General features: G+C 44.3%; 3 protein-coding genes across 8 annotated transcripts in view; 1 reads left to right on the top strand and 2 right to left on the bottom strand.

The window, feature by feature from the left end:
* Positions 1-687: 687 nt before the first annotated feature.
* si:dkey-92i15.4 (pro-interleukin-16) lies at positions 688-11,237 on the bottom strand. Of its 5 annotated transcripts, XM_060053738.1 has the most exons (9): positions 8,836-10,435; positions 8,032-8,210; positions 6,911-7,125; positions 3,947-6,601; positions 3,017-3,209; positions 2,409-2,507; positions 2,041-2,290; positions 1,757-1,873; positions 688-1,177 (listed from the first exon to the last, which is right to left on the bottom strand). In XM_060053738.1, the coding sequence occupies exons 4-9, from the start codon at positions 6,568-6,570 to the stop codon at positions 1,014-1,016; spliced, it is 3,447 nt and encodes a 1,148-aa protein (XP_059909721.1). In that variant the 5' UTR covers positions 6,571-6,601; positions 6,911-7,125; positions 8,032-8,210; positions 8,836-10,435; the 3' UTR covers positions 688-1,013. The 5 variants fall into 5 exon arrangements, with proteins under 5 accessions (XP_059909721.1, XP_059909718.1, XP_059909720.1 ...); XM_060053735.1 differs by having other exon boundaries at positions 3,947-7,125; XM_060053737.1 differs by lacking the exons at positions 8,032-8,210; positions 8,836-10,435 and adding an exon at positions 10,471-11,237 and having other exon boundaries at positions 3,947-7,125.
* A 91-nt stretch (positions 11,238-11,328) lies between these two features.
* c6h1orf43 (chromosome 6 C1orf43 homolog) lies at positions 11,329-13,768 on the top strand. Of its 2 annotated transcripts, XM_060053742.1 has the most exons (7): positions 11,329-11,562; positions 12,038-12,139; positions 12,286-12,394; positions 12,526-12,579; positions 12,694-12,860; positions 12,981-13,039; positions 13,149-13,768. In XM_060053742.1, exons 1-7 carry the CDS (start codon positions 11,500-11,502, stop codon positions 13,366-13,368), a joined length of 774 nt encoding a protein of 257 aa, XP_059909725.1. In that variant the 5' UTR covers positions 11,329-11,499; the 3' UTR covers positions 13,369-13,768. The 2 variants fall into 2 exon arrangements, with proteins under 2 accessions (XP_059909725.1, XP_059909724.1); XM_060053741.1 differs by having other exon boundaries at positions 11,338-11,562; positions 12,526-12,860.
* A 700-nt stretch (positions 13,769-14,468) lies between these two features.
* The window catches only part of tuft1a (tuftelin 1a), a 13,102-nt gene continuing 12,221 nt past the window's right edge, over positions 14,469-15,349 (bottom strand). Inside the window, exon 12 of the mRNA XM_060053740.1 lies at positions 14,469-15,349. This exon is cut by the window's right edge and continues 314 nt beyond it. The gene's annotated coding sequence lies outside the window, so the exon portion shown is untranslated.

The raw sequence follows: 15,349 nt of genomic DNA, 5'->3' as shown, positions 1-15,349 counted from the left end.
TTATATGCATGAAATTGTTACGTGATTTTTTCGAAAACTATTCAAGTCTATTCAAAACATCCTTCCTAGAAGTACCTTTAAAAAAATCTTTTAAGTACTTAAAAATGTTAAAACTTAAAAACATAGCAAAGTTCTGTATGTACTTGAAGATAATGTCAACAATGAAACGTCACCATCTCATTACACTGAACTATGGTCCATTAATGATTGTGTAAGTGTTTAATGGTAATAGGAAATAGAGACCTGCTGATAGCAGTCATGTAAGCATGTTTCAAAAGTGACATGATAACGGACAAAACAGGACTTTGAGTTCAGTTTTTCAAAAAAACATTTTGTGTTGAAAGTATCTTTAATGCTATTTTGACAGTGTTTTAAGCCTTCCCTTGTATAATAGATAAATGCTTACACACCAAGGAAAGATCCCACCATGTTGCGTGTTAGAATAACTCACGACAGAGCCGAGGCTCAAGGTTGGTTAAAACGATGCTCTCGAGCCAAAGGTAAGGCCAGGGACGGCTGAATGCCTCAGGCTTCTCATGTCTGTTAACAGTCCAAAACCGAAACTGGATGCTTTCATTTCACTGACTTGATCCATATCCATCCAAATCCATGACCCTCTTATTTAATATATGAACCCCTATTGGATATAAGTTTTATAATTGTAATTAAACACAAGCATCAACAATGTTTGCTTAATTTAGGATTTATTAAGTGCACACAATAGTTTTAAACATATTTTGTCTTCTATTCACAATATATTACATCCTTTGTAACAGTGATCCATAGTCTAAGAGGCTTTTTCTTCAGTGCTTTGTTGTTGACAATATGCCTTCCTTCATCGTCCCTTCTGCTTCTCCTTCACTCCTGTCTTAATTCCTTCTAAAATAGTGTGGCTGGTAGGAGGACCAAGCCTACTTGTTACTGGTGACAGTCTTTAAGGCACATGGTCTTGCATCGCTGCCCGGAAAGTAAGCAAAAGTGAAGATGCCGTGATACCCAGGATACATCCACCTTTATGTATGCAATGTCGTTAAAGGACGGCGCAGTATAACATCCACAGGGCCAGGGGGCAGGTTCTTGATGAAGGTCCAGACCTCTAGGCGTCTCATTCCTGTGGTGTCCACACCATTAATCTCCACCACCTCGTCCCCAGGAAGCACCTGACTAGCTGGACCCCCTTAAAACACAAAGGGAGAAGGTCAAAATCATTCCTTAGTACCAAGACAAAGGGAAAGTTAGTTAAGGGATGGCCATTTTTCCCTCATATACTTGATTACAAAATACAAGATTAAATCTAGTGCACATTTAGAAATCAAATAAAGAAATTAATAAAAAATCGATCTGGAAGATATTGGTGTTAAACTATGGCCTTAAACTCTTTGACATCATCAAGGATTGTCTATTGTTAAAGTACAATGCACCCCAGGTCATATTTGACCAATTAGTGCAGCATTTACTTTGTAGTATTCTGCATCTAGAGAGCTCAATTTCTGTAGTTTATGATAGTTTTTAAGCCTGGATTATTCCATTAAATACATTGATTAAATAATGAACATGAAAGTTTCAGGAATTGTTTCATTGAGTGGCATTTACTTGAACTTAAATATATCGTGGACTGTAATGAGACATTACACAGTTAATAATGTGTGCGCTTCTCCTTTCCGCCAACAAACAAACAACCGATGGCCGCATGGTGTCTCTGTGAGAGATTCTAAGGGGATAGTACGAGGGAATATGGAGACTGATGACGACTCACCCTGAAAGACCTTCTGTATGCTGAGCGGCTTGTCCCCAAGGCTGGAGCCCACTCCGCCCTCCAGGCTGAACCCCAGGTCCCTGCTCTGCTTCTCCAACTGAACACACACACGCTGACCTGGTAGAAAATCAGACGCACACACAGCCAAGTTAAAAACAGCCAAGTAGACCTATCACACATTAGGTCTACAGAGCAAGAGTTATCATTATCCCTTGTGAAGTGATGTAAAGGCATAAATGATTCACCTCCATTAAGAGCCGATGTCCATGATGGACCCTTCTTACCTGGGTCTCTGGATTGAACCAGAGCACTGTCTAGCTCATCCACCCCCTCTCTTCCTGCAGAGGGAGCGAGGACCCCTCTTCTCTTCAGGACCACCACCCCCATCCCCCGGCTCTTGGCCTTCCTCAGGGTCCGGGTGGCCTCCCAGTGTCCCGAGCCACAGAGGGTTGTGCCGTTGATGGACAGGACCTGGTAACCAGCCCGCATGGAGCCCTCCTGGGCTGCAGCCCCAAGGGGGAATACTTTGTGCACCTGGAGAAAAGATGGGACCCAACAGAAGAGATTAGGACACAGGTGGCACACACACACAAACCTCAATACCCACAACTACACAACCCAAGTAATAAGTGTTTTTTTTTGTTTTCCTTACCGTGATTGGCTTGTTCTGGTCTGCTCCTCCTGCCATGCTGAAACCCAGCCCTACTCCGATGTCCTTATGGAGGACCACCACCACCACGTCGTTGTAGTTCTACACAGGTAGAGAGGTAGACAGGCAGGTTGACATCAAACCCTCAACGTATCCTTTTGTGCATCCAATGGACATGATGAAGGAAATCAGAATGGTGTTGAAATTATCTAAAGAGGGAGAATCTCCCTAACGGTCATATGCTTAAAACATCTGTGACCAATATAATTTGCCGAAAAGACATAGTATTAGCGATCCTGCTTAAGTCCTTTGGATGAGGGATTGAACCCTTGTCATGAAAGTAAAAAATAAGCAGTAGCACTTTAGTAGCAGTCGAACTTTAGCAGCAGCAACACAAACCGCTAGCAGCATTTACATTCGTGGCGAGGGGTTGACCAATGCACACACACGCTCTACAGCAGAATCAGCTACAAATTAATTTCTACAAATTATATTTGTAATGTTGTAATGAAGCCAGGAGAGACGGCTATGTGGATTGCATCATCCGTAATGTCCCTTAACATCTCTGAGGCCTCGGACCCGGCCCCTCCTTCCCAACCCTTTGCTGTTACCTGCAGAGAGTCCTCGTCCAGGCTCCTGACATCAGCCAGGAGGCGGTCCAGCTCCTCGGTGGGCATCACTGACACGCAGGAGAATGCAGAGGTGTCGGAACTCAGGGAGGCCGAGCGACGCCCGGGGAGACACCCCTCACTCTCACTCCCGGACTCGTAGTCCACTCCGCCGAAGTTACACAGGTCTGCAAGGCTGCGGCAGGGGAAGGGGGTGAGTCGGATGCAGAGCACACTGTATATGCCCTTTGGTAGACACTTGAGTCCACAATTCTGTGCACATAGTTAACAGTGTTAATGCCATGCTCTACCTGTTGAAGATAAATACAACTACAAAGAAAACTATTTTCCTTTCTTAAATCAGGCCTCGGCCAAATTCATGCCTTTTGCTTTATCCAGATTTTTTTTATTTTGTTTGTTATTGAGTCTAACCAAGTAACGGTCAATGAGGAGTCACACTCGTTTCCACAGTTCTTTACTAGTTCTTTATAACTCTTTACTCTATAGTAGTAGTGAGACTTCTACTTGAGCAAAACTTGGTTGGGCATGTTAATAAAATGATAAAAAAATACAATGAAAAAGTTTTTCTCTGTAGGGGTCCTTTCCATAATGTTAGATCATATTATCTCACTTATATCATAATAATGTGACCCTGTCAGTTGCAAACACATGATTCCTCAAGGCGGGGGATATTGCCCCTAAGAGTTATCTTGCAGCACATTTTGTGGCAGGTGGGTGAAGCGTTCTCGAACAATATGGACCAACGTCAACAATTGTCACCTATTATGATTATTAGGAAAATAAGGTGCAGGTCTTATGATCCCCAAATTATCCTTAAAGGCCAGCCCTAGCATATGAATCCTAAAAGCATGCAAAAGCAAAAAAGCTAGGCAAGTTAGGTTGGTCGGTAATAATAATGCTTTGTCAACCAACCTCACAGAGAAGCTCCTGCGATCCGATTGGCTCATGTTACTGGTTATAGTCAATGAGGAGTCTGCCGAGTCTGAATCATAGTTGGAATCATCATCTTTCTCTGTGCCATCATCATCATCATCATCATCATCATCATACTCCTCATCATCGTCGCTCCAGCCCTCAATCTTCTGGTTCACGCTGGCCACCCAGGCTTTCAGGTCCTCGTTCCGTTTCTTCCCCTTGCGATGGGGATCGGTGGCGACAGGAGGGGCCAGGTCCACGAGGCTCCTGTATGGACTTGGCTCTGGTGTTGAATGTGTCTGCTCATAGATTTCAGAGGCAATGTAACCGCTCTCATCTTGTCCATCAATGGTGGTGGTGCTAGTGGGAGTGGAATGTCCTGGCAGTGGGTGGTGTGAGAGGAAAGGCCAGTCCAGGGAAATGTTGGTCGGAGTATTGTCCCCGTCGCCGACATCGGAAGACATGCCTAAGATAGATTGGTTCTGATCCCCCATTAGCTCTGGACTGCTGAGGGAGGGGTCAAGGTGATGAAGAAGGTTTAATGTAAGAGTGGAGGTAGCATCTCCCCTACTTGGCCTGGCTTTGCAGACATCTGTCTCATCTATGTATAATTTGCTTCTGGCTTGTCTGTTCAAAGGGATCTCCATTTCATTCTTTGGCATTGAATATTTACCAAAAACCTCCACGTCTCTGCTTTCAACGACGTCAACATCTCTGCTGTTCATTCCTTTTCCTACCTCCTCCATAAATTCAAACCTCTGGTTCAAGCTTCTCTGTGCAACTTGAGACTTCTCTTGAATCCTGTCCAGACTCCCTTGTCTGCGTCTCCCTGAGCTGCCCTCTGATATGTTTTCTTCCTCCTCTCTCCTTTTATCCTCATACCTTGTCCCCTCTCCAACCTCCTCCCTCTTTCCCTTGAGCCTGCTCAACGCTTTTTCTGATGCACTCCTTCTCACCCCCCCACTGACCCAACTGGGCTGGACTGGAACGGAGAAGGTCCTGGTGGGCTTGGGGAACTGGCCGGCGGCGGAGCCCACAGCTCTCTGACTCAGACTCTCAAACTGGTGGATCTTATTCCTCACGCTGGCCGCCGAGGGAATGATCAGCTTCTGAGGCGCTGCCTTCTTCACCGTGGGTCCGAGGGCGATGTGTGGAGCGCCTGAGTCAAACACGTCCTCGGCCACGCTGCTACTTTCCACTGCTCCATTTCCTTCCCTGTCTGTCATTTTCTCTCCAAGCATTCTGGCATCACTCTGCATCTCTTTTCTTTTCTTTTCTTTTTCTGGTTCCGTTGACCTCATTCTCAGCTCAGCGCTGCTCACTCTGTGGCTTGTCCCGCCTGCTGTTTCCACACCACCTCTGCCTTCAACGGCGTCTGCTGTCCCATTCTCCTCCTCACTTCTCCCTGCCCTCCCATCCGTATGTCCGGGCTCGTTCGGGGAGGGAACTGAAGACTCCTCCTCTAGGGGAGGTTGTGGTTTTCTGATGGCACAGGGCACAAGTCCCGCTTCTTGCACAGCCCACGTCTTAGTGAAATTGGCTGTGCGTCTGTCCAGAGACCTGGTGCCTAACTGTTGTGTACCTCTGTCCCACTGAACACTACGTCCCTCTAGGAGCATACTCTGCCACTGCCTCCCTGAGGTTCTCCTCCAAGTATAATCTGGCACTGGAGACACTGAAGGTATCGACTCTTCTGAATTGAAGCTTGAGCTTTTACTATCAGGTGATGATGAAGAGGATTTACCGTTTTGCTGTAACTCAAGGCTGCTTGTTGCTCCCCTTGAGAAACATCTAGGGAACGTCCCCCCTGATCCCCCCTCATAGCACAGTCGACTTTGATAGGTAGTAGGGTTATCCATGGAGGAAGAGGAATTAGGGCTCAATGCCTCGCCTCTAGCTGTAGTGGCACGTCCTTCTCCACCATACAGTGGCCAGTCTCCAATAGGGATTGATAGGCACTTTGTACGAACAAATCCCTTAGTTTTACTGGGGTCCTGGGAGGGGTAGAGCTTCTCAATTCTCTCCCAGATACTCTGGCCTCCTCCTATCCTGACGGGGAGAGATTGGCCCCATTCACATTTCTCCATAGCATAGCCCGAAAGTCCCCTTCTTGGTTCTAGATTTCTTCCCACTGAGATTCTCTCTCCATGGCCATTGGCCAAACCGCCAGAGTTAAGAGAATTGGCTCTTGCCATGACACGGCCCTCAGTGACCATGGCTCTGGCTCTGTCTCTGGGGCCTCCTCTCTCCAAACTCCCGGACCTGTTGCTAACCAGGCCTGCTTGGTAACCTGAAGTAAGTGTCAGAGGTCCGGTCCTCGAGGCCTGGGTCGGGCAGGGGGCTGCTTCTCTCCAGTCCAAGCTTCTGCTCCTGCTTGGTAGGAAATCCCTCCTCCACTCAGTCCTTCCCCGTACGCAAGGTGCCTGGCTTTCAGAGTAATTCTGGCTTATCAAGTCAGACGACAATGTTTGCCTGTCCGCGCTTACAGTAACGATACCCGATCGATTGGCAGGCCAGGCTGGATTTCTACAAAGGATGTGATCTTGCCTGTTCATGCCAGGGATCGGGTCGTCCCTCTCAGTAAAATACTTATTGTGGCTCCGGTACTTGTCTGCTGGCATGACTCTCCTGTTGCCTGCACTGCGCGTGAGTCTGTAGAAGAGAGCACTTTCAGAGTCAACTATGACATGGGCTCCAGTCTCCCTCTTGTTGTACTCACTCACAGGATTGGAGAGCAGAGGCATGTCCATGTCCGGAAGCATAAAGAAAAAAAGCCCCCTGTGGGGTAATAACAAATACCACTGGGAAGGAGTGAATGCTGCTCCTCAGGGTTGGGCTGTATGTGAGCCTGCGTCTGCTCTCCACTCAGTTTGTGTTGTCATGAGCCAATATTCCAAGGGCATAGACAGTTGACAGAGTGCCAGGGCAGCAGCACTCTTATAATTGTCTTTCAATAGTTACCAAGAGTAGCTGCACACTTGGGCACGTATGATTTCAACCACCATGGAATTCCAGTGACACTGTGGATGCTCTTTCCCCTTCTGCGGTAAAACAACAAAAAGGGCTTCTCTGGTCTCCTCTTCTGAAGAGTTCTGTGTTTTGTCTTTCCAGGTTTAAGATACTGATCTGTTGAATCCTCATTGGCAAAGATGACTTCGGACAACAGCCTTCAATGCCTGCACAGTCACAAGAAACACACAAATATAAAGTTTGTTACTGGGCTTGGGCTGGAATGTTGTGCTATGTGGATTGTGGTTATGCAGCCAAACAGTACTTTGGATTGGTTTAAAAGCGGCAGTTGAAGCAAAAACAAATTTGTGATGACAGAAACTAAAGAAAATAGGAAAGAGAATAATATTAAACAATATCTGCAACGGGAAGAAATGAATTAAGATTTAGGAAATTATGGCTTGGAAAGAAGAAATTGGAATGATCAAGTGGAAAAATAGGATAAAGACAGGAAAAAGAGGATTGGTGGTGAAAACTAAACCAACCTCCCTCAGGTATCTCATCAGACTCAATGACTGTCTTCAGTCCAGAGCAACAATGCTCTTACTCATACACATAGGTCACAAACGGTTGTTTACACAAGTAACATACTCTCTGCTACATGTCACACTCTTCTGATTGAAAAACTGGAAGAACTTACTCAGCAGCAATCCACGAGGCAGAAACTATGTGTATCAGCATATGTTATTTTCCTCTCATTAACAAATATGACCCACTGAAAGTGCCTAAAAACAAAGGATCTCTGTTCTTCCCCCCAGAACATAAAGTTATAGCTTGGAAGTGGAATGGATTTGCATTCCAATGGACAGCCACTCAAAGCGAGATATTACTGATGATTAATGAGCCATTATGCAAAACCCACATATGCACATTTAAACAATTACATATTAAACAGTAATACCTGTCAGGGGAAGAAGCAACAACAAAGTTATATTGATAGATCCTCCAGATCACTTAATAAATACAACCCTAGTTATCCCAGCAATCGATTACAACATTCATCTGAAGGAGCAAAAACAAATACTGCCATCTACACAGGAGAGAGAAGCAGAGGTAAGAGAAGAGTAACCAACCGTCATCTACAGGGGGCCATATGATGTCCTCTCTCGGCCTACCTGACAGTGTTTTTGAGCTGGGAGCTGCTTGCACTCACTGTCGCATGCGAGTGTCAACTTACAGACACACCTGCCTGGCTAAGGCACAAAGCCTCCCATCTGGGTTACCAGGGCAACACCGTCACATTTCCTTTTGCCTTAGTATGAACAGATGTACAGAGAGAGAAATAACACACACACACACACACACAAGCACACATCACTCATTTAGTTAACACACACACACACACACGCAAACGCACACACACAGGCTTAAGTGTATGCATACTTAAACACACACATGAATAAGCACATGCACACAGAAACAAACAAACATACACACACACACACACACACACACACACACACACACACACACACACACACACACACACACACACACACACACACACACACACACACACACACACACGTCTCTCCTTTAGCTAACACACACGTACACATTCACCCACACACACACACACACACACACACACACACACACACACACACACACACACACACACACACACACTTAAACTTAAACACACCAAAGAATATGCACAGACAAATAAAACACACACACACACACACACACACACACACACACACACACACACACACACACACACACACACACACACACACATGCACACACATGCACACACACTGACATGCAGGCAAACACACCTAAAAGCAAACACAAACACACAGTATGTGCAAACCGGCTGATTTCGACAGGCACTATGCAGAAGCTCTATGAGGGGGGGGGGGGGGTTCTACCTCTGGTGGCGCACCGTAGCGCTGGGCTCACGCAGAACACAACATGAGGAACGTCGGGCCCCCTGTCCGTGCCGCGCCTTTTCCGTCCATCAGGCCTGCGTGATGAATGCTGTACAGTGACGTAAACCTGCCACACTGGTTTTTCCTCTCCTCCACTGTGTCTCGCCCTCTCTTGCCTTCTCTCTCTCTTCTGTTCCTTCTGTTCCTCTCTCCACCTCTTCCATTGTTTATGTCTTCTTCTCATAGGGTTGCATTCCACACTATCAATGTGTCATGTGTCACTCTCAGTCTACATAAAAACATGCATGTACACACAAAAACACACACACACACACACACACACACACACACACACACACACACACACACACACACACACACACACACACACACACACACACACACACACACACACACACACACACACACTTATGAAAACAATAACACAAAAGCCAGGCACATATATGCCCAGCTAATGCGTGAAAAGTGTTCATGGCCAAGCTAGGGTTAGAGCTAATTTAAACACTAGAAGCGAATCTGTAAGCCAGCCAGTAGACGAGAAAGACTAGAGTCCGGTTACCTGCCTTCTATGTAGAAATCCAAAGGGCTGAAGGGATACCACATATAGGGGTAATAACAAGCACTGTCATACAATAGTTTCTGCCAACCCACCAGAATCATGACGCCAACCTCTTGTCACAATGAAACTGTCTAAGGACATATATTACAATGTTTATCTATTAGTCATGCATACTCTCTACTAAACTTGCAGAACAGGTACACTATTAAAGGGACACTGTGTAATATTTTAAGTCATTTATTACCTCAAATCAACGTATTCATTCATAAGTAAGTCCTCATTGGTGTAAAATTATCTCTGCCAAAAATCTCACTTATCCTCCTGAGCGAAGAATAGTTAATATGTAGTTACATAGGACGGGTAAGCTTCATGGAGGCTTCCATGTTCTTCCGGTCTATGAACTGCCGAGAGGGACAAAAAGCACTACGTGGTACAGGGTTAGGGTTTGCACTCTGAGCCAGCGTGAATGATGACTGAAATAATACACTATCTTGCTCGAGGAATAATTACTCATACATCATTAGCTTACACTAATGAATCAATGCAGTTTGAAATTTGTTTGAAATAACGAACCTCATCATCACTTGAATGACTCGATGAGGTAGTATTGGATGTCATGACACAGCTTCTTGGCACATACTGCCCACCGTAGTTTTTGAACAAGCGAGCACTATTAGTTTGAATGCAACATACAATTGTACCACTAGATGGGAGTAATTTTTACACAGTGTCCCTTTAAGTATTCCCTTTTGACCTATAGTACAGTTTATGTTTATGTTTATGAAACTAGTGTTGGTTATACATGTTGGGCAACATCAAAAGAAAGCTGTTGCCCAATACGCTACCACACACCACATTGACATGCAACATGTTTCACGAGATTAAAAAAACAAACATTTTATGGATAAAGAAGATTTACATGCAGCCATAAAAAAAATAGAAAAGCCAATCTCATAGAGAGAGTGACAAAAAGATTTAAACATTAAAACAACAGTCACAAAAACAGCAGGATTCAAACTGAGATGTGAGACCAGATAAAGTGTATTAATACTCACACTAGTTGGTCTTCTCTTCTGGTTTTGCCTCACTCAGCAGTGCGTCTGCGCCTTCTGTTGACACACAGTAAGTTCTGCTGGGGTTACAGATGTTGAGTTGCTGTTACGTGGCGTTATCAATATCAGCCCAACCTCAACATCTATCATTGACCTTTAACAGCCTCAACCAGGCCTGCACCAGCTTTCTTGCCTCCATGCATGTGGAAACCTCCTCTTTCAAAGCGACCAACCATATCCACCTCCTCACGTCATGGGCCAGCTCAGATCCATAAGTAGAGTCCATGTTGTCAATCCATCGGTCCAATGATCCAAACCAATCAAACAAGCAGACAATGGTTGTGTGGTGTCTTCTCAGGACAGAGATAAGTATTGGAAGCAGATCAAAGTGTTCCTGTAGCAGCCCATTCAAACACCCACCCGCATTTCAGACATAAGAATGCTGCACTCTGTTTCAGCTGCAGATGCAAATTGCCTTGTTCACACAGAACTATGACGTCTTTGAAGTACAAGGGTGGAGGCCCCATGCTCCAGCCATCATCATGTGATTCAAGATAGTCTTATTGGTAGCCGGGGGTCACAGTGACGAAAAGTGTGTCGTCAATTATGATCATTATCCAGAAGGAATATGAGGAGACTGGAGTAGAATGGATTACATTTAATGTAAAGTGGGGGAAGTGGTGGTGAAATGTAAGCTATATTCATCTTCCCCATTAACCAATGCTGTCGGCAAACACATAATTCCCAGTTAGTGTATATGGGCCGAATTTAAAAGGTATCCTTCGTTATTTTCCTTTTCACAGCAGTGTTTCGGGGAGTAGGGTCGTATTTAAACAGCAGGTGGCAGCAGAGACGCGGAAGTGTAGGACATGTCACGTGATTACCCCGGATGTCAACAAAACTGTGGTTGAAGTTGTCTCTGGTTTTAGCGATGTTTTTTTATCATTTAGTAACATTTTATTGTTGAAAACGTGGTTGATATGAAAGTATAGCGGTTATTTAAGTTTGTAGATCTAAAGGAAGGATTTGAAAATGCGCCCTGACTCGCCTCTGTCCAGCGTCAACGTAGTGCTGGTGATGGCCTATGGAAGTCTGGTGAGTCTAAATAAGAACATGGAAAGAAACAATCCGTAAAATTGAGTTGAAGTCATGTTTTCAATCTTGAGTGCATACAAGCAGTTGTGTAATCCCTTGAATTGTATCTGTAATAGCACCGGCATGTGGCTCAGGAGGTATAACGGGTTGACTTTTAACCATAAGGTTGCTAGTTGGTGTGTAGTTCGAGGGTCGAGGTGTCCCTGAGCAAGATACCTCATCCTAACTGCTCCCTAACTGCATCCTAAGTGGTTGACTCCGCCGTCGGTGCGTGAATGTGTGCATGTAAGGCGCTTTGAGTGCCACTTGTTAGAAAAGAATGCAGTCCATTTACCATTCACATCTCTAAAGGCTACACCTGTTCCACTCAGTATGCTTGGATGCCCTCGGCATCGTCACACGGATTTACACTCCATGGTTAATAAGTTAGTTACTTTATCATAAACTGGTACCCTATTTCTTGCTTTTCCTCAAGGTGTTTGTTCTGCTGTTTATCTTGGTGAAGAGGCAAGTCATGAGGTTTGCTATGAAGACTCGCAGAGGACCGCACGTACCTCTGGGTCATAACGCACCAAAGGTAAATCCAACCTCTATCATGTTTAACTCTATACAATTATACTTATAATCCCTTTAATGAATTGTATTATGTAGCCCTATGTGTAGTTAGTATGCCGGCTAAATGCTGGTTTGACATTGTGTGTATTGACAAGTGACACTTTACAGGACCTGAGGCAGGAAATAGACGCCAAACTAAATAAAGTACAGAAAATCCAGTTTGAACCTCGTCTGATTTCTCCTGACGATGAGAGACTAAAATACAGAGGACAAAATGGTGAGTCTCTCTCTCTCTGTCTCTCTGTCTCTCTGTCTCTCTCTCTGTGTGTGTGTGTGGTGACCAATAGTCTCTTTGTGTTCTAATTCCAGTGTATCCTATGTTACTAGAGCACTCTTTGTGTGTTGCAGGTTGCTATGATTACATCTACAGGATGAGGGCTCTGGATGCCATCAGAGACGCCGGTGAGGTGTTCTCTTTCATACTAGTATTGTTCCTTCCTGCTTCAGATGCACCAGTGTTTTGTGTTGGTGATGCATTGCTGTACCCTCACTTTGTCGCTTCTGATTGTTTGATAGATTTCCCCTTCCACGAACTGGGCGGTACGTCGACGGCTGTGACAGGGAAGCGCTTCAGGACCTGGCTGCTGGAGCTGCGCAACTCCCACTCCTTCTTCTGCAGCACCAACCGGCCGCTCATCGACAGGGTGCTGGAGGGGTACAACTGTGCACGCCACGGCCCGGAGGTTACCGCTCACTTTCTCCATACGAGACATTTTGGATTGCACGGATCGGATGTTTTGGGTGGGAACATCGTTCCATGTGCTCACTCTTTTCTGCTCCATGTCCATGGTTCTCATCCGTAGGAGTTTGGCCAGGCAGAGTATTTGAAATACCAGGAGGCTCTTACTGAACTGGCCTCTGTGTGAGTGGCCGCAGCAACTCTACACTAACTCCTTACTCCCTCATGGATCTTCAGTCGAGCCAAATAACCATTCATTATATTTTCCATGTCATTCTTGTCTCCATCTCAGTGTGAAGTCCTTTGCCAGCTGCAGCACTCTGAACCTGGATCACCAGTCTGCCGCAAGGGACTTGAGCTACAGCCCGGAGCCCGCGACCTCTGACCCTCCGACCCAGAGCAGCGCCCTCATGGCGCCGGGGACCCACCAGCAGCGGAGCAAGCTGCCAAAGCACTTCCTGGAGCTGAAGAGCTTCAAAGACAACTACAACGCGCTGGAAAGTGTGCCCTGAACGGAACTCTGTTTGATCCCTCCTGTGGCGGTCCCTGGGAGGTCAGAGTCAATGTTGTAGCGCGCTACCACTTAGATGAAAGTGCCTATTGGTCTGGAGATGGAGAACAGGATGCACACCTTTGGTGGAAGGTATTACTACTGCCTTAGTGAACTACTGTGGGGGGGTCACCCTTCATGGTGTTAATACAGCCTTATAGTATTAATACACCACTTTTGGTTTGAACTAAGCATTGCACTGCAGTTCACTGATAAGGTTCTGTTTACATTAACTTAACTTAGTATTATTGTTATGATATGTGAACCGAATAGATGGTGTGTATGAATATTTAGCCAAACAAAATATTATGCAATGCTATGAGACAATCAGTGTTAATTGCATTAAACAATCTTTCAGAAATGTTCTGTTGCAATCTTTCAGAAATGTTCTGTTGCAACGTCATGAAAGCCTGCTTGCTTTCCCTTAGCGTTAATCTTTCAAAAGCCATAACAAAGCCAATTATTAATTTAAGATAAAATGCTTCTCATTCTCTTCTCACAGTGTAATTGTTATGTTTATCAATGCATACTGCATTGTGAGAATGTGTCTGTGTCTGTGTGTCTATAGGATGTATACTACTTGAAGACCAACATGTCACACTGGTTTTCAGATATGGACTATGTCAACTGACTAATGGGTTTCTTTGGGAATCATGTCAAATAAGTGGTGTACAGGAATATATTATTTATGTTGTGATTATGTAAATCATGCTAAAGCTTATTTAATAAAGGTTTATAATTATACAAAAATATTCATGTACCATATGCAAAGGAACTGTGAAATGTTACATTGTGTTTCCAAATACTTGCGTTCACCTATGCTGAAGTTGCTGCTGGTGAATATTCCTAGACCTTCTTTGCTAATTAAAACCACCTGTTTGTCAACTTTATATTCCAAGTCCCCTTCCTGAATTGTGTCTATAACTTGGGTCCCAAAATACCAATAATGACATTTCATTGTTGCACTAAACGGACCAGAATGAGTCCAACAGTCTCAGAATGCAAAGCATGGAGTGACCACACGATGGAGGCATCTTTAAAGACTAAGTAAAGAAAGTAAAATGACCAAGGGGATTTTTTTTTAATTTTAATTTATCAAACAGATGACAAGTAAAAGAGAATGCACCCAAAATGTCCTATCACAAACTACAAAAGCTGTCTTTTCTATAAATATATTTATAAAGAGAAAATGCTCACGGTCACATTTGTTAGAAGTCTGAAGTGAAATCACATAAATAAAAACTAAATATATATACACAATACATCAGCTCAGATAGGAAACTTCAGGAATTTGATTGAAAATATGACTTGTAGGGGAAATGTTCTTGCTAAAAGTGATAATTAGCGCGTCAATGTCTTGATCTTTATTTCTGCTTACTACTAACAATACAATAAAGTGCCTTGCGTTGGGCTTCAAAAGGGTCTATCAAAATAATAAAATGGTGAGCCCGATCATTTAAGCCAGTCAGTATTGGAGACATTGGAGACAGGTCGAATGGTGAAATGGTTCATTCAGGCTAAAGACTATGGTTAGTAAGCTTAACGCATAAGGACTTCATGGACGATCACGTCTTCCTCCTACGAGTGGTGCTAGTTCCTCACAATAGGAGTTGTCGTGTTGAGGATCTTGCATGTACACAAATATTGGCTTGAGTTATTGGTGTAAAAATACAATACAATATCTGCCTAGGCCCCATGTCCCCAGGTACCTAGCCTACATGTTAGTCTGCACTTCAATATGCAACAGTTAAATTGTTTAATGTAAGTACTTTTGTAGTGACACATCACGCTCCTTACTTAAACATATCCTTCATTCTTTGCGCACAAAAACAACAAAAATGTCTCAATCAAGAGAACACTGAAATAAACATATTCAGTCCAATGCAAGACCATTAATTCAGAACAGATATTTAACAGAAGACCACTGAACCAACATTATGCCT

This window comes from Gadus macrocephalus, chromosome 6 (genome assembly GCF_031168955.1).
Source record: "Gadus macrocephalus chromosome 6, ASM3116895v1".
Classification (NCBI taxonomy): Eukaryota; Metazoa; Chordata; class Actinopteri; order Gadiformes; family Gadidae; genus Gadus; species Gadus macrocephalus.
The sequence above is the reverse complement of the archived record's forward strand: the minus strand, read 5'-3'. Positions and strand labels throughout refer to the sequence as shown.